Genomic DNA, 24,850 nt, shown 5'->3' with positions numbered 1-24,850 from the left:
GAGGCACAGTAAGAATAATTGGTGCAGAATAAGGATAGCCAAACCTGCACCATGATACTGCTTGCTATCACACATGTTCAGAATCCACAATACGATCAACACATCAGCATATAGTCAAGCCCCGATATGAGGAAGTCTTGGCAAGTATGAACTCCTGCACAGGCCAATGAGGCTCCACACACATCTCTAGTAATGTTTTTCCAGAGAAATTTTGTTGCTTTATGGCTATATAGGTACAGAAGAAGCCACAACTGAAGAGGCAAAGATGGTATGACTAAAACGACAAAGCCAAAGTAAATTAAAGTCACTAACAAATATGGTGCTTTTTTTTGCTTATTTTTCCTAGGTGAGAGATATATTTAGTATCTTCAAAGAAATAGACAGAAATGGAAAAGTGTTAGTAGCATTTCTCTCCGGGCCAACTAAATGAAGGACAGAAAGGTCTGATCTTCTGCACATATTTGTAGCATGTGCAAAAACTTACATGCTAATTAATTAAAAAGAAAATGTTCACCATATAAATAATAAAAAGCAGATGTAATGTCATTTGGCATGTAGCTCATTACTGTTGATGGACAGCTGTTGCATTAGCTGCAGGGTACCTGCAACACCCAGAAATATTTATTACTTTGCTCTGGAACACAGTTTTGCTTTCCATAATTGTAACTCAGATAAGTTTGTGCAGGTGTTAATTTTACTGTTTATTTTTCTTAATTCAATCACTAGTTTGCTCATTAAGATGGTCTGGAACCCTATCTTCTCTTCACCTAAAACCCTCTCTTCTATTTTTATTATTTGTGTAATTTATGTATCCTGCATTTCAAAACTGGCAAAATGGCCTGTGATGGAAATGTTTCAATCTCTTTAATCAACCAGTCCACATGTTGCTTTTATGTGGCCATAAAAACGCTGCTTACACAAATAATGTGTAGATACCCTCATCAGATGGCTCAGAAGCATCCACTGAACATGATTATTAGCTGAGCACTCACCATATGACCAGCATTCAGCCAATCCCTCTTAGAAAGAAGCAAAAAGAGGCCTTGTGAGAGCTAGCAGCAGGAAGCTAACAACTCATGTAGTCTGTGCTCATACATGAGATGTCCTCACAAAGAAGGAGTATCTGCAAGTATGCTTCAAGCCATTGCTCTAAATGGCTACTGTAGTCTGTTGGTTTAACAGTCCCAATCTAGAGGTCCTAAAGAAACAAAACTGGAGACAGGAACACTAGAAGTGTCTGATTTGCTACTGCTTTCCTCCATGATATTGCATAGGTAATCTAATTGCTCAGTACCTCAATTTCTTAATTTCTGCTTAGGTATTTTTCCACTTTTTTTTATGTTCACTACCTAATTTTAATGCTCACAGTGTGCACAGTAACTGATTAGTATGCGTTAGCTAAACCCTGAAGTTCTTCCTAATGCAAACACAGTTACTGGACGCAACTGAAATCAATTTGGATCATGCCTCTGCAAAATCTGAATTAAAACTATACAGTTTTACTTTCATGCTACTGAGTGTTACCCTTCTAACAACCGATATCATTATTGCTATAAAGAACAGCTTCCAACAAATACAAATACCCTTGTATTCTACTTACCTGTATTTTTTAGCAAGGGCATCCCTTTCTGTTTTCTGTTTTGCAAGCATTTCATTCAAAGTATCTTGCATCTCAAACAGCCTTTGGATATATATATCTGTCCAATATTTTGTTACAATCAAAATGATGATGTCAATAAGCAGCAGAAAATAATTATAGTAGAAACATTTTTAATGTAGCGAACACAAAGCCAAAGTATTGAAATAGAATCTTACATTGTCATGCATACTGATAGCTCATTACAATTAGAGTACTTTTCATTAAATTCTTCACTGAAAGAATTAAATACACATTTAATTGAAAAGGAAATAGTCCAAGTACTGGAAAACTTTGAAGCTCAAGTGCAAGTGAAATTACTAGGAGAAAAGAACAAATTGAAGAGCTGTCCTGTGGATGGTAAGCTCTGAAACTTTCAGTTCTTTGTGTTGCAAGGAGAGAGATATCATGACAATTATACATGAGGCTATCTGCAGAAGTTACTCAGTCTTAAGAAAGCAGATAAAACCTTTATATTTGAAGTATTATAAAACAGTTTAATGATCTTAGACAGTTCCAAGTTACATATAACAATAAAAACATAAGTATCATAGTTTTACATAGTCATGATCAGTGGATACCACTGGGATAATATGCTAAACATGTCATCTAATTCCTGAAATTCCAAACCCAGAAATATGAGCTTTCCTTAATGACGAAAAATGGGAAGTTACAGGACTTTAAATTGCATTTATAAAAAGTTTCCCTGAGCCTGTTTTATGCTTGTATTTACTTATTAAAATATGAAAATATTACTCTTAAGGCAGCTTAATAGGGATTTTGAGTCTATTGTTTACAGTAGGTTGTATTGCATGCAAATACCTTGTGGATTGTATTTCTACACTGTAAGTTTGTTCTACATTCCTGTTTAGTCTTGTGTCTCTTCACAAGCAATAACTTATTTAGTTTAAGAAGTGTTAGATTATTAATGTTTTTGTCAGTAGGGTTAACAGATCATGATGTTAATTTCTCTCACACACCTAAACAGGAGAAATCTGATAGCTTTATTTTGCTCATTTATGAAATTGCATCAATCTCTGTCTATGGGCTTCTGCACAGACCCAATAGATTCAGACTGCTACACAGCACCAGCATTGTGATCTCCCAGGAAGTCAGTGTCACTTAGTAGGTTCTTGAGATTAATCTGGAGTGAGATTTGATAGCCTAAGACAAATTTCACCTCTGGGCACCAGCATTTCTGAAACTAGCCATCATCCACAATGTCTGCCTTAAAGATTTCTCCTTTTTCTGCTCCTAAATTATTTTAGGCTCCTTGAAGCCCAGATACACTAGACTGAAAATGCTGCATCTGTTACTTCACACACAGATATAGCTGTTCTTGACCATGGAGAGACTCATGTACCTGTAACTGAACAATGCTGCCAACAGCGTGCATTTTTATGTAATGATGCTTTTTTTATATGATTAGGTTGACTTGAAACACATGCCTCCAAGCAGTACGTTTCCCTTTTTTGTCATCATATTAATTCCTATGTAAACTGGAAGTACTTCAGGAAGTACACTTATCTGGGAGCTGTTATTAAAATGTTATTTTCTGAAGCTGTATTTTTCAGAGAAGATACTCAAATACATTACCTGCAATTTTGTTTTTGAAACAATTACACTACAAATGACATCTACCTCCCCAAAAAAACTAAAAACTTGAATCTATGTCTACCTGCATCTTTGGAAGATCTCAATTCAAGCAGCAATAGTTCCTTCTGCTTTTCTTCTGCATCTTGTATGGCAGCAACAGATTCCTGTGAACAAACACAGAAATGATAGCAAGAAAGAGAGCCAAGCGCACCATATAAAACAGAGGCCATGATGCATGGAGTGCATCATATGTATTGGTGGACTCCGGTCATTCCAGGCAAAAAATTCCTGTGTAAAGACAACAGGGGCACTGGTAGGATAGCCGTACTTTGTGACAAAGGTATGCTCTGTAAAGGGCTGTCACTGCCCGGTTTTGCCGGAGCATTCCAAGCAGTCCTTCCTCAGAGTCCCATATCTAAGCATACTGCAGGCACTAGACAGTGGATTTCAACATGACAGCATTACCTAGATAACGTAGACATTGCCTAAAATCGCAGCAAGAATTGTCCTAAAATACCACTTCTGAAAAAACAAAAAAGTCCTGGCTATTTTAAATTAAGACTAAACAATTTCTACATACTTTCATTATCATGAAGAAAAATCATTACTCTTTCAAAGAGCCATTTCAGAAATGTGACAAAAAGCTCCAGGATTCCTGACATTTTTTCTACTCATATAGACAATAAGAAATCTGTATAAGAAATATACATTTCTATAAGAAATCTGTGTAAGTATTGACTTACAATAAATCTAAGTGCACAGGAATCACAGACAGCAGGGATAATATACACACTTAAATACTGTAAAACTCAGCTCATATATTGTAAGACTCTGCATGATGCTGGTTTTTACATACATTCTCAAAGGTTAGTTATTTAAATGCTGTTTCTACATTATTCAGTCAACAAATGACACTATTCATTACTACTCTATGAAGCAGTTCAACAAAACTCTATTATCTATACTTACCACATTGTATTTCTTGTGTTGTGGCTCCAAAGCTGCATCACCATTTTCACAGTAATTGCAATAAGCATGTTTTGATATTCTTGACCTAGAAGGGTATCTCATCTCTCCACAATGAAGAAAAAATAAATAGAAAGTAAATTAACTTGCAGGAGCATTACTAGGTTAAATTAGCTAATATAAGTTACAAGGATGCAATGGCAGATTAAAAAAATCTTTTATATGCAAATGAGATGAAATACAGGTAGCATAAGGAAGTAAGTTTTTAAAGCTACCACCTTCAAAAACACAAGGCTCCTGTGAAGGGAAATATGGGTAGTAACAAAAATCTAAAGAGTCAAATATGTCCTTATCTCTCATCCTCTCAGGAAGAAAAAAAAAATGCAACCCATATATCCTATTTTCTGAAAATAAATAACCAATATAATAATACATAAAATTCAGTAGTTAGTAGAATTTAAAATACATGGCCAGGCAATATGCATCTCCACAAATCATCACCCTTGTAACACAGTTTTCTCTCAAGATTAATGTAATCCTATGATTTACATTACAAAACCAACACACCTGTAACTTCAACAGTCTCAACAGGAAGTAGAGAGTCCATAGCACAGTAAGATTTCAGCAGTTCTTTCATTTCATCATCATAAGCTTCATCCAAAGCACTTTGCCCTGACTGATGCCTCTCACAGGGATTTGCTCCATGCTGTAGTAGAATCCTGGCTGCCTATTACATATTGTTGTTATTACTATTATTTGTTTTGTGGTAATTCTTGTTGTGGACTTCTAATACAACTATTTGTGTTATGTCTGTCATAATAAACAACTAATAAATGTACAAATAACATACTCTAAAATTTGTTACACTTGCAACCCCAATGAAACAAATTAGTTTAATTGGCTATTATCAACACAGACTTTTATCTTGCATTTCTAATTTTTTCCTTTGAAATACACAACTTGTCATTAAATCTACCATCTTTATGATACTGTTTATAGCGAGTAATTACAAAATTTTATATATCTAAATTAAAAAGAAATGGTCAATTTTATTAAGATCAAAGTGCAGAAAAAATGTCAATGGTTAAACTATTTAATAGTAGCTTTGGGTTTTAGTTACAAGCACTGATGCATTATTCCCCAATTACAAATCACTTGCAAGTCTGCTTAATTGTAAAATGCGGAAATGAGATTAATGGTCCCAGCTGAATCACCTTCCCCTTAAAATTCAGATCATATGGAAGTGTTGATAAGGTCAGAGCCTGGATAGTAAAGAATTTTTCATAGGTATGATTTCTTATCTTTAGCATTTCTTCCTTCTCACACCCAGAGTGCTGCTAAGTATCAGAAAGCATCAGAAAGAGAACAAAGAACACTGGAAGTTCAGAATCTTCTCCATAGGCTGTCTCCACCAAACACTGACTAATATCTCACATGGTTTCAGGAACTTTAGTGATTGATTGGTATCAAGCCTGTGAAATCAACCCCTTCATTTTATTTCTGCTCACATAAAAGATAAAAGGTAGTGAAATATCTGTTCATCTGAAAGGAACAGAAGTGGTGTCTTTAAGGCAATCTGGTATCACTTTTTTACACTCAGCTCCCTGGAACTCACTGTGTCAAAACACTTTATTTGTGTGCAGTGCTTTATTTGTGTGCAGTGCTTTATTTGCATGCAGTTCTGGGCCCTACGTTTCAGGAAGGATGTGAAGGTCTTTGAATGTGTCCAGAGGGGAGTAAAAAAGCTGGAAAAGATTGAAAGGCATGTCCTGAGGAGTGGCTGAGGACTCTGGGCTTGCCTAGTTTGGAGAAAAGGAGGCTGAGGGGCCACCTCATTGCTCTCTACAGCTTCCTCAGCAGGGGAAGTAGAGAGAGATGCTGATTTCTGCTCCTTGGGACCCAGCAACAGGACATATGGGAATGGTTCAAAGCTGCGCCAAGGGGGCTTTAGACTGGACATTGGGGAGGATTTCTTTACCATGAGGGTGGTCAAATACTGGAATAGTCTTCCTGGAGAGGTATGCGATGTCTTGAGCCTGTCAGTGTTTAAGAGGTATTTGGACAAATGCACTGAATAACCTGCTTTAACTTTTGGTCAGTCCCAGTGTGGGCAAGCAGTTGGATTGCATAACCACCGTAGGTCCCTTCCAACTGAAACAGTTAATTCTATTCTATAGAATCACAGAATAGTTTGGGTTGGAAAGGACCAGTTAACAAAAAAATTTATTTTTAAACACCAGGCCTAGTTTGGGTTTTTTTCCTCTTTTACAAAAAAGACAATGGAATCAATTGCCCAGAGAAGTTATGGATGCCTCATCACAGTAGGTGTTCAAAGTCAGGCCATTCAGGGCTTTGAGTAACTTGATGTAATGAAAGATATCCCTTGCCATGGCACAGTGGTTGCACTAGACGATCAAGTTGAGAATGCTCAATTTCAGTGTTATTTATAAAAAGCTCAGCACCACGGGGAGCTTCTGAATTCTTTGATTCAATTGAAATATCTTTTTTTTCCAACAAACAAATCAGTCCAGTCAAAAAAGTCAACTAACTGTACAATTTTGATTGTTACTATTGAAAAACATTTATTTCTCTAGTTCTGATCACTTTAAAGTATATTGGTTCATTTCTAAATGCAAACCTACATTTAAATTTTACTAGAATTTCGTCTTTCCTTATTTAAACCAGAATTTTACTTTAACTGACTCCTTGGAAATCATGCTCAGGAAATCTAATGTAAATGAAAAATGTACCTCCAAATAATTGCCAGAAACAGCATCATGTATTGGTAAAATACCATCCAGACTTCTGCTGTTAACATTAGCACCAGCTTTCAGTAATTCTAAGATCACTTCAGTAAAACCCCTGTTGGAAGCTTCATGAAGAGCTGTCCAACCTAATAAAAACAGAACACATACAGTATTCATCTGATTTGGAAAGATCCACATAGACCACTAATTAGTGATAAGTAACATTTTGTTGCATCTGCTGTACTGTAAATAGACAATTCTCTTTAAGATAAATCTTATACAAACAATAATCTTGGAATGCCAAGGTAAATTATTTCCAGCGTAATTCAGTTTACAAAAAATGTATCCAATACTAAGCAGAAAAATACTATTTACCTTTCTGATACACTACCAAAAACAATAAAAGAAAGAAAACAACAGAGCAGAAAGACTCATAAAACTCAGAAGCGTAATATTAATAGCCATACCAGTGGCATTTTATAATATCAAGTCTGCCAGGCTTGCAGAATAGAACACCATCCATTCTGCAACTACAAAACCAGAAATGTGTTATACATTAGTTAGAAGAAAAAGAAATATTCTTGTCATCTGAATTCTGTCCTGGTTTCCTGTGGAAGTAAGATTTGTATGAATGTGTTTCAAATGTGCATATATTCATGTGCGTAAACATTAGTTCTCCTGCTGAACTTGCCAGTCCACTTTCCATACATATCTCTGAAAACTGATTCAGTAGAGAAGCAAGACCTGATTAATACGCCTGCTGAGAAAAGGTTGCACTAGCTGCATGCTGTGCACACAAAATCCAGGGATTCACTGATTGTGCCTGTACTCGTTGAATTACTTTCTTTCATCCTCACAAGTATATCATAAATTAAGAATCCATAATAATGTTAAAATTACACAAATTAAACCATACTATAAATTATATAAACTTGTACCATAAAACAAGCCCACAAGGGAATAATTTTCAAACCTGCGTAGTCCTGTTCATTGACACAAATTCCAGATGATATTAGAGTCTTCACCAAAGACAAATTTCCTCTCTTAGCAGCAATATGCAGCTGAGTCTCTCCTTTTTCATTTATCTTCTTTTTCAACTTTCTCACAGCTCTTGTAGTGCAGTCATTATGTAAAATCACAGCTTCTTTTCTGGCAGAGAGGGAGGATTCTAAACACACATTGGATGTTCATTGGGAACAACAAAAGTGTTTCATTATAAATAACTAAGCTTCATAACTCATCTGAGTTAATGAAACTGTGTGCAATACTTTTGCCTTAATCATTGAGTAATACTAACAGGTGTCAGAAAATACAGCATAACAGGTCAGGTAACAAACAGACCCTATGTAAAAGAAATGACAGGTTGAGCCTAGATGATGTAACAAGGGTAGAATGACTTAGGAATCAACAGAACAGGTAAAGAGGTTGAAATTTTGTATTGTATAAAGGTAAGGTGTATGTTATGTTTCTTCATGGACTGTTACCAAGTTACCAAGCTAAACATACGAAGTACACACATAAAGGTATACAAGAAACCATGTAAAAGTGAAGACTTGACCACCACCTCTTTTCCACTCCTAATTCTGTATCAGGGAAAGGATGGGTTTCTACACAAGGTATTTTTACAGCTGTGAAGTAGGAAAGTCTGGTAGACTAATTATAAACTTTTGATTAACTCTAGCAACATAACTAAACTGCCTTTTAATGAAACCCGTGCAGGACCGGACCTTTAACTGTAAATCATGTGATGATCAGACAGGTCCTAATTCTGAGGCATCAGGTAACAGATATGACAAATTTTAAGAGGTACAAAAGACAGATTTTAAAAGTATGGATTCTGCACATAGAGTAATAAAAACTCCCCCCTCTAAAACTGCTACCAAGAAGACAGGTGTATAAATCTTCAAATGCTACCATGTATGTTAGCTTTTTAACTCCAGTTTCTGCTGTTAAAATACCATGCTATCAGATTTTTTAAACATTCACTGTGTTATTTCTCTCATTTCTTGAAAATCTGTAATTCATCCAAAAAAAGGGAAGTGTTAAGGTTTTCAAAAAGCTTTTTGCAATTCTTTTCCACATTTTTTTATTCCTATGAACAAGTAGTTGCAACCCAGGCATTTTCTCTTCTCATCAGACAAGCTTTCTTCTCAAGTGTTTTCCATTGTCAGTATCCATTGTTGTCAAATGTCTTCCAAGATTTGACAATTGCCTTTGTTCAGGCTTCTCCTGCTCTCTGGAATATGTCCTTTTCCAAGGTTTCCTTTAGGGTAAACTACTGAGCTTGTCATCTAAGACTGATTGGAAGAACATGAAGGACAGACATACAGTGAGGATCTATCCGCACAAATTTTAAGCTACATTGTTCAGACACTGCTGCAGCCAGACTACAGTAACAAGGAGCCCACTGTAGGCTACTCTAAGTTGTCAGAAAGCACTCAGGCTGCCCTCTTTGCTTAGGGGTTGCTTGCCTTGCACTGTACTGGCAACAAGAAGACCTACAGAGTTTATTCTGTAAATTAAAACTGAGATTCTAGGGGACACAGAGGGGTCACATTATTGAAATACTTCTCCAATTTGAGACCTATTTTTCTGTAACATAATGTAATGTGTTTTGTCTAAAAGTTTCTGGGTCTGAACTCCCAAAGCAATCATCTGCTTTCTGGTTCTTCCTTTTCTTCCCTTTTGATTCATAGCAGAATGTCCTAGGGACTCTTCAGAGACTTGAGCGGAAAAAAAAAAAAGGCAAACAACAGCCCATTAGGCTAATGACCCTTAGCAGTATCAGCTGCAAGTGAACAGAAATAATTGGGAAGTTTTCCAGTTAAGCTGTCACACACAACGGTTTTTTTCATACTTGTTAGGAAACACTTGCAAGAGTACACTGAGATATTGGTATGTGAATCACTGGTTCTCTGTGGAATGCATTGACAGGTGGGTCATGAGGAAGAAAGATCAGGAACTTGGCAAATACAGACTCCAGTCAGCACACTTATAAAGACAAGATGGAGAGGTTACAGTAACTAGCAACCAGACTAGATTAGGCTGCCATACGTCAACAACTTCAAGCACATCCTCCTTCAAAAAGACATTAGAATACTTCAGCATTGGTCTATGAGTAATTCTTTCTGCAGATCAAGACGCAAGAAAAGCAGTAAGCTGTTCGTAACTTCCTTCTGTACAGGCAGAATAGGAACACTGAGAGTCCAGTAAGTAGATTTAGATGAAAGTGACAGAGAGTCACTTAGGAAGAAAAGATTTTTATTCAAGAATGGAAAAATACAGATAACTGAGACACAGGAACACTAAGATGAGATACAAAAGCCAGTTAATGAAGAAAAGGCATGAGACAGCAAAAAATCTGAAAACCTCACAAGTCAGAAAATATTATCTCATCTTCCACTTTTTTCCTGCTGCAATTTGAATGCCATTGTCTCTGTCGCCAAAGCTATTAAAGCCTTCAACTATATGAAGGGTTATACTTCCTCACGTCACCTCTCAAACAGGAATATTCTTCTGGGATGAAGGAAATAATTACATTTTAGCTAAATAAAATATTATCTGAAGAATCTCTTCTGAGGAAAAAAGTCATCTGTTAAATGCTATTCCAGAGGAGACCAAAATTTAAGACATACGTTTGGAATAAAGTGTTCTTTTAATTCGTAACTGTACGTATGAGAGGCAAAAAATAAAAAGAAAAAAAAAATCTGTTAATGCATAAAAACCTTATTTGAAAGATTGAGCAAGAACATAGGAGTTGTAAAAAAGAACAACAGTAGGGAAAGGAATAATTTCTATTTTCAATATTTATTTTTCCAACAATTAGCAGTCAATGATGACCTGTACCAGATATGCCATGTATTTTTTTTCTACAACGAAGTAAAAATGTATTCCTATAACATGAGGAACCAATCTAGAGATAGAAAAGCTAGGTACTGACACTGTGAAATACTGGAGAGAAGTAAATAAAAGAAGTACCTACTCCTTTCCTGCTCCTTTAAAATTCCAAAAGAAAAGATGAGCTTGCTGTCCAGAAAATCAAACAAAGCAGGAACTTAAGATAGGATGAAAACTAGCAACCACCTGAGATGGGAAGAAAAAACAGTATTCTCTACAGCTAAAGGCAGAAGAGGACAAGACTACTGTGACTATCAAAGAGAAAAGGATCAGCAGAAACTTCAAGAGTTTTCCGGATATTTGAGCATCCAGATAAAGTCTCCAAAGACAAGAAGGGTACAAAAACAGGTAAACAAATGACAATGTTGATGGTATGTGTGCAGATGTCCACATTGTGTGTGCATGTATGGGTGGGCATCTATAATATGTTATACATATTTTCAGTATACACACTGTTAATTGCACTGGTTTTAAAAGCATTTAATGTATGTAAGAGCATGAATACCACTACTTTTCAAAATATATATCATATACTTCATGCTACTATTCATTTAAATCCCTCTTAGAGGCAACCAAGTTTGACCCCAGCAACATATCACTGCACTCCAAGTAGGATACTAACATTTTTCACTGCACACACTTGAAAAATTAAATCAGATGTTATATCCACACACAAATGCACGTGTATTCACACATACTTCTATAAATCTGTACATAAACCCTCAACTTTTTCTATTATGTATATACAAAGCATACATTTACACTGAGACAGTAGTTATTGGAAAGGAAAAGTTTCACTGAGCTGGAAACAACTACAAATAAAAAGCAGCCTGAAGAAAAAACATCATCAGAAAAATACGAATAATAGCTAGGAAGTGTTTCAAAACATATCTTTCACTCAAGATGAAAATCTGCACTAATTCAAAAACTAACCTGGCATAGGAAGGGAACTGGACAGCAAAAAAGAAATGAAAAAATGGGAAGTGAAAGGAAGGAAATATAAATGAGTTACGGAAAGCAAAAGAATACAAGGACACAGCTTCAGACAGTTAAGGTTGTAGGAAGACAGTATTTTTCATCTCTCGGAACCAGAAAAAAATAATTACCAGACTCTTAGCTACTAGAGAGAAATGACAGAATTGTCTTAAGATAATCAGAAAAGCCAAATAATCTATGCCATATCAAGACAAAGCTACACAAGAAATTCCTATCATCTAATGAAATAGGTCTTTTCCTTTCAACATAAATTAAGGAGAATGACAAATTATATGAGGATATCATTTTTTAAACAGTGGTCCAGATACATTTAAATATTTTAAGGGAGGAGGGACTCCATCTGAACAACAGGTTGTGGGTTTAGTAAGTCTTGAGTGCTGATTCTCTGGTTCCAGAAAGAACTGAAGCACACAAGACAACTGCCAGCTTTACTAATAAAAAACATCAAGTGAAAAATACATGAGGGTTACAATGAGTAATCAGTTGTACTACGGTTCCATCATGATGGTAAAGCTACAAGATAAACTGCTAAACAGAAAGCTGCACATGCAGACAGAAGTAAACGGATGCTAGATCCTTATCCTCCTTATGTAGCATAGTTACCTAAGGATCAATTTCATGTTATTTTAAGCCATTGGTTATGATCCTGCACCCCCTTAACTGCAATTCTGAAAGACTGATGAATGTAACATAAATAAAAAAGATTCTGTAAAATGAAGCACAGAAGTTCTGGAAATACTTATAGTATTTGTAAATCACTGGAGTATTTGCTCAACTTGATATACATGTATTTTTCCAAACTCTCCCTCATGTATTACAAAAAGCCTCCCCATTCGTGTCTGGAACTCCACTGTTTTTATAAAATATTAATAACTCTTCACCTGATTCCATGGATGCTTGCTGTTTTGATGCTTGACTGAATTGTGATTGATTAGATGAAAGCTTGATTTTACTGCTACTGGAATATGAGGCTGCCTTTTGGGGTGTCTCCTGAGAATCTAATCTTACTCTTTTAGTTTGGGTAACTTCTGTTTCAATAAATTCTGAAAGCATGTTGCTCTTTGCATTTTCTTCTCCACTTTTTTCAGTGCCTTCTGTTCCACTGACTTCAGCAAACGCTGTTCCATCTGTTAGTTTAACAAAAGAACTTGAAGACTATTTCTGGTGTAATATTCAATAATTTTTCAAATTATAACTGATATTAAAGTGAATGTAAAAATGATCACCCAGTCTAGGTTAAAATATGCCTGCAATAACTCATTCAAATTTTAAAAATACTTCAAATAAATAAATCCTCTTAATAAAACCTTTAGCCAATATTCTCCATCTATTAATGTACTGAGATTTATTGATTCTTAGGTAGTTAAAAAAAATCAGGTACTTAAGAATTCAATTCTAATCATAGTAATGACCATTGCGGTCAAGTTTTAGTAAATGCAACTGGGACTTGGATATAAAACAGCCCCCAAATACGAAGCAAAATTACTAATTACATAATCTGGCACAGTGGACTGTACCACAACACATTTCATGTGTCTATTTATTTACGGCAAAACACATTATCTAGAGACTATCAGCTGGGTTTTCTTAATAAAATACACAGAATGCTTACAACAAACTCATAAAATAATTATTTTCACAAGAAACATGGCATCCATTTTCTGGGAGATTTCTTTCTGCATATTTTCCACAATCTGAAATGAATAAGGAGACTTACTGTCTGCACTAACATCAAGATGCAAATCTGCTTTTGAACTGGACTCTTGAAGATCCTCTCTCTTTTGTGTAATTTGAAGTGTGTCCTCTTCATGGAGCTGTAAAGCTACAGGGTCCACCTCTGATATACCAGCATTTTCAGTTTCCATGTGACACCCTTCAACACTTTCTTCTGCATTAAGCAGGATGGTCGCTTCTCTCTCTGGTTGCTCATTGGTGCTTAGTACACCACTGGTAGAATTATAAAGACTTCCAGAAACATTCTCTCCATTGGTAGCTGCTAAAAGATCAGGTACTACTAGTGTCTCTGGAGTTGCTTCAACTGTTTGTTCAATGCAGCTGTTTCCATTTTGAGACATAGTACAGAAGTTTTGCATCTCATCCACCACAGTCTGTTGCAATATGTCTGTGCTGCCTGAATGTACAAGATTTGCACACGCCTGTTCTGACTCATTTGTCTGTAAGGAAATTTGTTCAAACAAAGGCAAAGAGATGTTTTAACGTACAGCTGATCCATTATTTTTGTTTCCATTAACATCAGGCTTGACTTGATTTGTCAAATTTTGCGAAGAAATCATTCATTTAGAAGGTATTATCATACTAGTATTTAGATTCCTGTCACTCAGATTCCTACTGTTACTCAGCTTGAGACTAGGTTAATCGCAGTCATACCTCTCGAGTTCTGTTGCAATGTTAAAAAAGATCCATGGCAAGAGGAAGTCAAAGCAAGTAAGTATTGAATGAGAATCAATTTCTGTTAAATCAGTAATCTGAGACTGCTGTGCAGATACTTTTACTCCAGAAACCACTGACATGGGACAATGCAAACTGGTGATGTCCTCTACTGTTACAACAGAAGTTGCTGAGCTTCTACCAGTCTGCCCTTTCTTCTGCAAATGGATTTTCCCTGATACCACTGTTGAACTCATGCTTCTGTTAAAATTCTGACTCACTTTGCTTCCTTCTCCTACAACATTAACTGGGATGTAACAATCAGGACTAGAAACTGCAAGTGTGGACTATTTCATTTGTTCCAGTATCATGGAAATACATTCACTACTCCTTGGTTTGTAAGTGATCTTTTGAGGTCCCTTCAAACCCTTAAGATTTTGCGATTCTGTGTAAACATGAAGTCCACCTAATACGAGACAGTACTTAAGAATAGTTTTATCTGTAGCCTCTGCTTTAAGAACAGTGGATCTTTTTCTGTTTTGAACCCATATTTGTTTTCATTTGGTTTTCTGCCTTCAGAATCCTGGACACCTTTACTTTTTGTTCGTTTCACGAATTTTTTCTGCATTGCTCATTTTTATCAAAACTTCCTCTAATGATTTACTGTTATGCTAAACTGTGCCATCTGAATTTAATTCTACCTACAAAACAGAAAATATACTTGATTCCATTTTCCAATCAATTGCGTTACTACACACTAAAAGAAAACTCTGCTATTAGAAAATCAATGGATTTCTTCTGCCTCTGAAGCTTTTTAAGACAGCAGGAAGAAGAAATTAAGGAACCAACAAATACATGTATAAAAAGTGCAAAAATTAATGGGTGAAATCCAATGATAACTATTACTGAAGAGTTTTATACTTTTATCTAATTCTGAAAACAGACCTGGCTTCAAATTAACATGCTGTCTTTAAAGAATTAAAGCTAAATTGTGTTTGTGGTCATTTACCACACCTACGGTTTCACATTTTTGACAAATCTGTTTGCAATGATTCTAGGAAATGATAAAGAAAGGGAAAAAATCAAAAACTTGTCGAAATCATACACAGCAATCTCACAACAAAACTGCTCCCAATATCAATGAATATCTGAAACTATCCTGTTTATTACTTAACATCTAGAGATAGAACCAGAACATAAACACTGCAACAACTCATACAACTACTGAAATCACACAGACACAGTACGAGTTTTTCCCAACTAAATGTTTAAAACACCTTCTACTTGGAGATATCCTTCATTGATCAACTTATCTTTTAAAGTGTAATCTAAAACTACACACCGTAGATGCTGTTACAGCATAACATTTCTAAAGCCACTGTAGACTGCACTACTCTGACAAACAAGGACAGTTATCATAATCACATAAAACTTTAGGAAGCTAGAAGAAAGTGTCTCCACACACTTCAGATATTAGCATCATCACTGTTCAAAGAGGAAAAATCGAGAGATGCAGAGTACAACTTTTAATGCCAAAAACTATAGTGCTACACACAAACAAACTACGACCCAAGTGATTGATTGTGGTGTCTTGTCTTTCTGTGAGGCACTAGCTCCCACATCTTACTGATGTCTCATGGCACAACTATGCATCCCCTGTGCAAGACGGTGGCTCCCTAGCCCTTTTCTGTCAAAACCCAACACAACCTACTAAACAGAGGCAAGAAGCAGCTATCCTGCTGCTACAGGTCAGGCAACATCTTGCAGTTTCACTCAGGTCTCTGCAAATCCAAAGAGCCACTGATGTGTCATGCTGCTTGTAATTTACCTCTGCAGCACTCAGCAAGAACTACTGTCTGTACAGGGCAGCTAATTGTGTCTGCCTTGCATCTTCACGAGGCTGCAGGTTATACCAAGCACCTGTAAGAATCAGCAACTGTTTGCCAAAGAATGCCATAACATTGAATATCACCCTGTTTCAGCCCCTGCTGGGTATGATGCATCTAGTTTCATATCATATTGATATAATTTCATTCTAGTTTCATATGAAAATATTATGACCTGGTTTTTAAACACTTTCCAGAAACAGTCGTCTGCCTTAGCTTACTGAAGACAAGTGTTGAAGAGAGTTCAGCATAAAATTAGTATCAGGAATCTTTGTAAAGATGTACCTGGTGGTGGGTTGTATCCTCTACACTTTGAATATTCAACATATTGTCTGAATGACCTCCACCTGAAATGAAAATGAGAGACAGAAGAAAGTAGAATTGAAAGGAGATAGAAATTCTTTACATATATATAATTTTGTGTCCATAACTGGTGTATAACAGTACTTACCACATTTAGCTAGCCAAAAAAAATTATCAAGGCATAAGGGTTTTAGAAGAATTTAAACCACATCAATATATAAAACATGTATCAAATGTCTACATACAATATACGTATCTTGGAGTCCAATCTTTCCTAGAATCATTACAGTTGGAAAAGACTTTTAAGATCATTGAGTCCAATCACTAACCTGCACTCTGCCAAGTTCATCTATGTTTCTTTTAATACCTCCCAGGATGGGGACTCTACCACCTCTCTGGGCAGCCTGTGTCAGTGCTTAACAACACTCTCAGTAAAAAAAGTTCTTCCTAATTTCCAATTCAAAGCCCCTTGCCTTTTTCTGAATGTCCAGTCTAAACCTACCCTGGCAAAACTTGAGCCCATTTCCTTGTGTTCTGTCATTCATTACTGGAGAGATGAGATCAACTCCAACCTTAGTAAAACTCCCTTTCAGGTAGCTGTAGAGAGTGATCATATTTCCTCTTAGCCTCCTTCAGACTAAACATCCCCAGCTTCCTCAGCCGCTCCTCATCAGACTCATTCTCTAGACCCTTCATGAGCTCTGTTGCCTGCCTCAGGACACGCTCCAGCACCTCCATGACCCTCTTGTAGTGAGGGACCCAGAACTGGACCCAGAATTCAACATGTGGCCTCATCAGCCCTGAATTCATGGGGATAATCACCTCCTTGGTCCCATCGATCACAATAGTTCTGATAAAATCCAGGATGTCATTGGCCTTCTGGGCTACTTGGGAACACTGCTTGCTCAAGTTCAGCCAGGTATCGATTATACTCCCAGGTCCTTTTCTGCAGGACAGCTTTCCAGCCACTCTGCCCCAAGCCTGTAGCATTTTATGGGCTTGTGGCCCATGTGCAGGACCCAGCACTTGGCCTTGTTAAATGTCATACATTTGGTCTTCGTCCAACACTGTAGCCTGTCCAGGTCCCTCTGAAGAGTCTTCCTGTCCTCAAGGTCTACACAACCACCCCGTTTGGTGTCGTCGGCAAACTGAGAATGTACTTGATTCCCTCATCTAGATCATCAATAATGATGTTAAACAAAATAGGCCTCAGCACCGAGCCCTGGGGAACACCACTGGTGACAGGCTGTCAACTGGATTTAACTCCATTCACCACCACTCTCAGGGCCCAGCCATCCAGCCAGTTTTCCACCCATTTCAGAGTAGGTCCATCCTAGTCATGGGCAGCCAGTTTCTACAGGAGGATGCCATGGGAGACTGTCTCAAAGGCCCTCCTGAAGCCCAGGAAGACCACATCCACAGCCTTTCCCTCATCCACTAAGCAGATCATCTCGTCATAGAAGGAGATCAGATTGGTCAAACAAGACTTGCCCTTCATAAAGCCCTGTTGACTGGGCCTGAACCCCCAGTTATCCTGTATGTGCCTCAGAATGACATTCAGGGTGATCTGTTCCATAACCTTCAGCAGCACCAAGGTCAAGCTGACAGGCCTGTAGTTCCCAGGATCCTCCTCCAGCCTCTCTTGTAGATGGGTGTCACACTTGCCATCCTCCAATCCTCTGAGACCTCCCTGGTGAGCCAGGACTGTTGGCAGATGATGGAGAGTAGCTCAGCAAGCTCTTCTGCCAGTTCCCTCAGCACCCTCAGGTGTTCCATTGACTTCTGTGAGCCAAGATGGAGCAGCAGGTCAAACACCATTTCCCCTTGACTAAGAGGGCCTCATTCTGTCCCTTGTCTCTGTCCAGCTCAAGGGGCTGAGTTCCCAGAGAAGAGTTGGTTTTGGTATAGAAGAAAGCATTAAGTACCTCAGCTTTTTCCTCATTCTTGTTCCCTAAGTTTCCCCCTTCATCCATTAAAGGGTGAAGATTCCCTTTAGCCCTCCTTTTGTTGACGATATATTTATAGAAAATTTTCTTATTGTCTTTCACAGTAGTGACTGGTTTATGTTCCAGTTGAACCTTGACTCTTCTAACTTTCTCCCTGCATGATCTCACAAAATCCTTCTAGTCCTCTTGGGCTGCCAAGTAAGCAGTGTTCACTGGTACTCAAGCATCAGAAAGTGAAGCCCATGGAAATACTAGCAGTAACTAAGGAAATGTAGTACAACAGATATTCTGAATTTATCCGTTTAGTGGTTAGGGTATGTCATGAAACTTCTCTCCTACCTGTTACTAGATCTCTTCTGGATTTTGCTACATATCTATTAAGCAGTTTCCTCATAGATGGGTCAGAAGCTTCGTTTAATGCACATCTTCCCATATCATCTTCTAATAAGGGATCAGCTCCATACCAAAGTAATAACTCCGTCATCTAGAAAAAAAGTTTGTTTCAGTTTGTTTATCTTCTGACATATTTTCCATAATCCTTCTCTATACAGGCTTCTCTTCTTTGTACTGGACAACATAAGCAATTAAAACCAATAAGGTCTATGACAAATAATCCCTCTCTATTCTACATACCTATATATACATACCCCAACCATTCTCCTAGATGCATCATTATCCTATAGTCTTATTTTTGTTTTTACAAACTCATTGCAGATTTTAATCTGATGTCATTAACCCAAGATCTCACAAAATATAGGGTAGAATTCACATCTCCATAGCTCTTAACTGGTGGAAATTAACAGGCGATTTTAGTGGACAAGTCAGCTTATTTAGAATATCTACTTAAGAGGAAAATAAATCGTGCTCTAGGTATGTCTACTGTGACCCTTATGACTGCAAAGGGAAGCTCTGACAGCTATTTGAGATATATAACATATATCTGGTCAAATGAAACCCACTCAGATTGTCTTACAAACATTATGATTTCTGTACAAATATAAAGCCTGATTCTGTTTTTACTCAAGAAAGAACTACTTTAGCAAAATACCTTTGCAGAATACTTGGGAAAGACACGGGACACTTACAGTCTGATTATTTCCTTTCTGTGGGTAACCCTGAAATTTTATTACAATACTAATGTGAATTTACATGTAGCTCTGCCATTCTCTCTTCAGCATATGTTATCACTTCAGACTGAATTTGACTCATCCTTCACCCATGCATTTCAAGTCCCTCATTACTTCTAACTAGAGAGCTACCAAGAAAATTGCTAGTGGTCTCAATTAATATATTCTCCCAACAACAGAGCAAATAATAAAGGGTTCAGTCCCCAGAAAAAATCCTCTTGGGTTTCACAAATTGTCCCAAATCTATGGATTTTTTTCAATGAAAAATGTTGAAAACGCTCCTTTAATCTTTAGCTACACAACACATGCACACTCTCCCCCTTAACTGTACCATTAGAAAATCTCATATCTTTCCCATTTTCTGAAATATGAAATTAATTTTGCCATATTGCAGGTGCATAAAGAGATAAAGCAATCAAAAGGTGTGTTTCCAGTCTACAATAACAATTTCACACAGAGAATCAAACAGCTAAACCAAAGTCACATAACTGAATCACTGACACTATTCTATTGCTAGTCAGAAGCAATAAACATTAAGTCTGATAGACCACTGCAGTGATACAACTACACTGCTCCTGAGGAAACAGCACACTGTGATACCATTGCCTGGGGATACACCAGACTGCATAACTCTAACACAGGTACCTAGCTGATACTAGTGTTCTTCCATTATCATTCAAGTTGCTAACTCCTAAATATTTCTTGTAGAGATGCTGAGTCCTTCATGCATAATCACAGACATAATGTCTTAAGTACTTTTACAGAACTCACAAATACTTCATGAACCTGCAAGAGTCGGTGATCCACAAGCTGAAAACCAAGCTTAGGGCTCTCAAGTTTTCAAGATTATTGTTATCCAAATGTCCACCTTTCCTCCTTCCTCCAAGAAGACTTGGGGAGAAAGATAAGGTCTAATCTCAGTTGTGAAACAGAAAGAGAGCAAAAGTCTAGGGACAAAATGTACTACATCCCACCAAAAAAAATTTATCCTGGAAATCAGTACATCAGTAAGTATTAGGAAGTATATGTGCACCTCCAGAGAAAGAAACAGAGAGCAAGTAAAAGAGATGTGTGGATCTGGGCCGCTCTAGGAACGTGCACAGACAGACAGGAAACTGCCAAACTGAAAGAGGATCCACAGTTCAGACACGGGCATATGAAACCACAGCATTTGGCAACTAAAATAAAAATTAATTTGCGTTGATTATTTGATTGAGTTGTTGTTTAAGACCATGCAAAATACAAAGCCGTGTCTTTATGGGTCTCCACACTATATGTTAATACAGAAGAAATATCTGTGCATGATGGCTGTGGCTGCACATCCTACATGTATGTTCACCAAATCATGAAAAAATGGAAATAAAAACTCCAAGACTGTGCAGGTCATAAATTGCTCTGCAAGTTGATTATAAAAAAAGTGAAACAAATAGTGTTAAACAGTAGTGTACTCCTCAGTACTCTGTCACTGTCCTGAACATTTAGAAAAACAATTAATTTCTGCTATGGGACAAATCTTGTAAAGCATGGAATGGTTTGAACACAAATTGGGCAGAAAGGACTAGCAAGTTGCTGAATTTACCCATAATCTGAAAAGATGAGACAAATGGAAAAAGATTGTGTGACCTTCTGGAACCAATAACAATAATTTTCTACTCCAAAACCATAATCTGTGTTCAATTCAGAATATACCTCATAATGGCCTTCTCTAACTGCATCTTGCAATGGTGTTATTTGATGATCTCCTTTGGCATTAACATCAGCTCCTGCTTTCAAAAGGTCATTTGCTATCGCATATAAGCCTTTCACACTTGCTTCATGTAGTGCAGTCCAACCTATGAAAAAGAAAAACCTCTATTTCACATTTTAGTGAACTAACCTATAAATATATAAGTAATTTTTTTTAATAAATATTTCAGAGAATATATTGTAAAGGTAAAAACTGGAGCATTTTTCAATAAGTTGTACGAAAAAGTCACAAAGGCTGGAAAACCTCATTATTCTGTCAAAATTTGCATGTACTGAAGAATCAGATGCTGATGTAACAATACTAGTTTCAGATTTTACATTTCTGTTACAACAACAACAAAAAAAGAATATAAATTATTCCACCCACGTCTTAGTAATTTCCCCCCAGATGAAGCATGTATGTTGTTTTAAGAACAAGATCATTTTTCATGGGACTCTTATTTACATAGCCGTGCTAAAGAGGTTAAGTTAGAAAGAAGACACAAATCGAAGACCTGGAGTCTCTACCGCTGAACAAAAATTTTTTTTATGACTATCCAAGAGTGGTTCAAATCTCCAAAGAAAGAAATGAAAAATCTGTACTGAAATTCTATATCCATTCCCAGCTATAACAAATAACTGAAGCTTCGCGACCCACAGAATGATTCTGCTCCATGAAGGAGATGTTGAGAAAAAATAAAAGATGGCATCTAGGTCTTTCAACTGGGTTTGGCACAGCCTTGCATCAGCTCCTTAAATGTTCACTTATGAGACAGTTTTTTATAAGGACGAGAGGAGCAGAGCATTTTGATGGACAGCCTTACTCTTCAGCCATTGCCCATTAACTCACACACTCAACATGTGAATTAATATGTGAATAAGGCTTATTAAGACTGTTCTGCTCCTACTAGCAAAATTAACTTAATTTCATTGGAAAGAGATACTTGATGCTCTTTTATATACCACGCTACCCAGAATATTGTAATTTGTATAGAACTGAGTTTATTATGGGCACAGGACATTCCATCAGCTTGTCCAAAAATTTTGTGCTGTTACAGGCTTTCTTCCCAGCTGCCTGAAACTCAACTTAAGTTTCAACTACATTGCCTAATGTTGACAGTGCTTCAAGATTAATGGCCTTTAACGGTATCATCTGTAAACCTTTGTACTTGCATTTCACAGAGCCTATTTCACTAAGACACTCTAGCAACTCCATATTCTGCAGCAAAAGATTGAAATGTTTCAAAGGGAGGATAAACACCTTTCACTTAGGAGAAAGTATATATTTCTCCCTCAGGAAAAAAGTATCCTCTATCTGATACAAGCCCCTGAAAAACTGAACTTGCAACACATTCAGTTGATAAGAGTTTACAACATTATTCTCCAACACTGTGCATGCTGCAGACCAAGGAGAAACACAAGTTTCTCTGCAGCTGTTTTTTCAGCTCCTTCAAGGCACCATTAATGAAGACTCCAACTGAAAGCACAGACTATCTCTATCATGTTGTTCATATACATATCCTGATTTCCAGGGAATAAAAAGGAGAAAAAAACTCCACCACAACCAATAAAAGAACAGAACAACTCAGGTAAGGTACTGAAGCAAAGTACTGTAGCACAGGAATCAGGACAAACACTAGGCTGAGATATGGGTAATCGTTGGAGGGCTTTAAAGAAAAAGGCATAGAGGTAGAATAATCGGAACAATGATTCCCAAAGACAGCAAGATGAAAGTGCATTTCAAAATGGCATAGGTGTACTTTCTGACTACATCTCCCTTACTGAAAAAGAAAATAAGAAAGGTCAGGTCTCATCTCTTGAAGGAGTTCAACTAAAACACATTTTCTGGAGTTACACTCCTTTGGCACCAAAAAAACTGCAGCCAGAATCTGGGTGTTGAACAAACGGTAGCCTGGTAAAACATGTAAAGGCAGAAAAAGGAAGCAACTGTGAGGACTAAAATCAGAAACAGTGCACTTTAGAACACTTGCCCACTGAGGTGGCATCTGAATCCACACTATCAACATTTTCCTGTTTTCAGCATCTGATTTTGAAACCCATCAACAAAGTATTTCCTCATCTGCCTGTAGTACAAAGTAACACACATTATGATTAACCCTGTTAGCTCAAATGCCAGACCTATGCTGTAAAAGTCTGAAATTTACTGCTGACCCAATATCTCAATATATTCCAGAAGACAGGGAATTTCTACCTTTATTTTGGTCTGTTGTATGCGATAGCCTTTAACCACAGAACACTTTTCCTTTTGTTCCCAGAGAACAAAATCCTAACTGCTGCTCAGAATGGAAACACTCTCATAATCAACCAAATGAGACAATCGCCTGTAAAACCATTTTCTTTTTTGTTCTAGAAGTTTATTAGAGCCTAATGTATGAGACAGGAAACTGAAAAAATAAGGAACAACAGTCCTACATTTGAAACAACAAATTGCTACTTTAGGATGTGTCAATGTCTTTGACACTCACACATGAAGCTGGGTAAGAGGAAATGCTTCAATCAAAATGTGCTCAGCTGGCCATTATTTGTCATTCTATTTTTTTTCTTATTTTGTGTCAAAGATGAAGTAAAAATGCAAAATACCAAGTATTCACAACTTTACAAAATCAAAGCAGTGCTAAATCATGAAGCTACAACTTCCTTGAAGATGCAAGGGGCAAAATCACAGTCCTTAAAAAATTAAACTGGAAAATCTAGATCTTGGTGTTTTAAGTTGCCACTGAAATGGACAAGAAAAATTATTTAAAAAACATTACGTTCATTATTTAATGGACTGACTTGTGATATGCATGAACAGGATTGCTGAATTGACGCTAAGTAAACTTAACTTCATCGCTTTGTAATTGTTAAGTGCTTTTTCTGCAAAATTTTCTTTTTTAATATACTTTATACATAAGTCTATATATTTTCTCATTAACAACTCCCAAGTTAAAAAAAGAAACCAACAAAAATGTACTAATTAGTCACAAAGCCACAATATTGTCCACTGCACAAAGTCATAATATGTACTTTTATTAGCTATAGCTAGATACTCATTTTAAAAATAGTATTTGAAAACTTACCGGCATAATCACATACATTTATTTTCCCACCAGATTTTATTATATTACGTACAAGGTCTAAATCTTCATGAAAAACAGCTTTATGTAGTAAGGTTTCACCATAAATATCCCTTCTGTTGGTTCTTGAAAGTGGAATGGGGTAACCACGATTTGCAGAATTCCTAGAAAAGGCGTCCTGTCCTGGAAAATAATGTAAAAGATCTGTTAAACAAAAAACTATCTTTTCTCTCTTATTTTGGCTTCACTTGGCGTTACAGTTAGTAAATAAGCTTTCTCGAGAAATAAATGCTCAATCGACTAGAAATTAACATTTCAAAAAACACATTACCAACTAAATGATAATACCATTCAATAAAAGATGATATAGTAAATTCCGTAACAAAACTCCAAATAAATTCAACACACGGGAATATGACTTTGTAAAAGTGTGTTAACTTTAGACTTTCTCCTTTTTAATGACATTTTTAATGACATTGTTTCCCACTGGGTGATTGAACTGCTATTCTAGGTTACAATTCATTACAATATGAGCACTTCAGTAGTTATTCAAAATTTTC

At 36.7% G+C, this 24,850-nt stretch overlaps 1 protein-coding gene across 1 annotated transcript in view; it reads right to left on the bottom strand.

The window, feature by feature from the left end:
• Positions 1 to 24,850, bottom strand: part of ANKRD31 (ankyrin repeat domain 31) — a 57,557-nt gene that overhangs the window by 12,631 nt on the left and 20,076 nt on the right. Inside the window, 12 exon segments of the mRNA XM_062018829.1 lie at positions 1,601 to 1,697; positions 3,315 to 3,396; positions 4,205 to 4,305; positions 4,766 to 4,925; positions 6,949 to 7,091; positions 7,919 to 8,113; positions 12,720 to 12,985; positions 13,486 to 14,027; positions 16,401 to 16,459; positions 18,701 to 18,845; positions 21,178 to 21,320; positions 24,294 to 24,473. Of these exon segments, the coding sequence (XP_061874813.1) occupies positions 1,601 to 1,697; positions 3,315 to 3,396; positions 4,205 to 4,305; positions 4,766 to 4,925; positions 6,949 to 7,091; positions 7,919 to 8,113; positions 12,720 to 12,985; positions 13,486 to 14,027; positions 16,401 to 16,459; positions 18,701 to 18,845; positions 21,178 to 21,320; positions 24,294 to 24,473 (2,113 nt within the window).

The sequence above is a fragment of the Colius striatus genome, chromosome Z, assembly GCF_028858725.1.
Source record: "Colius striatus isolate bColStr4 chromosome Z, bColStr4.1.hap1, whole genome shotgun sequence".
Taxonomy (NCBI): domain Eukaryota; kingdom Metazoa; phylum Chordata; class Aves; order Coliiformes; family Coliidae; genus Colius; species Colius striatus.
This window is presented reverse-complemented; position numbering and strand designations above follow the sequence as displayed.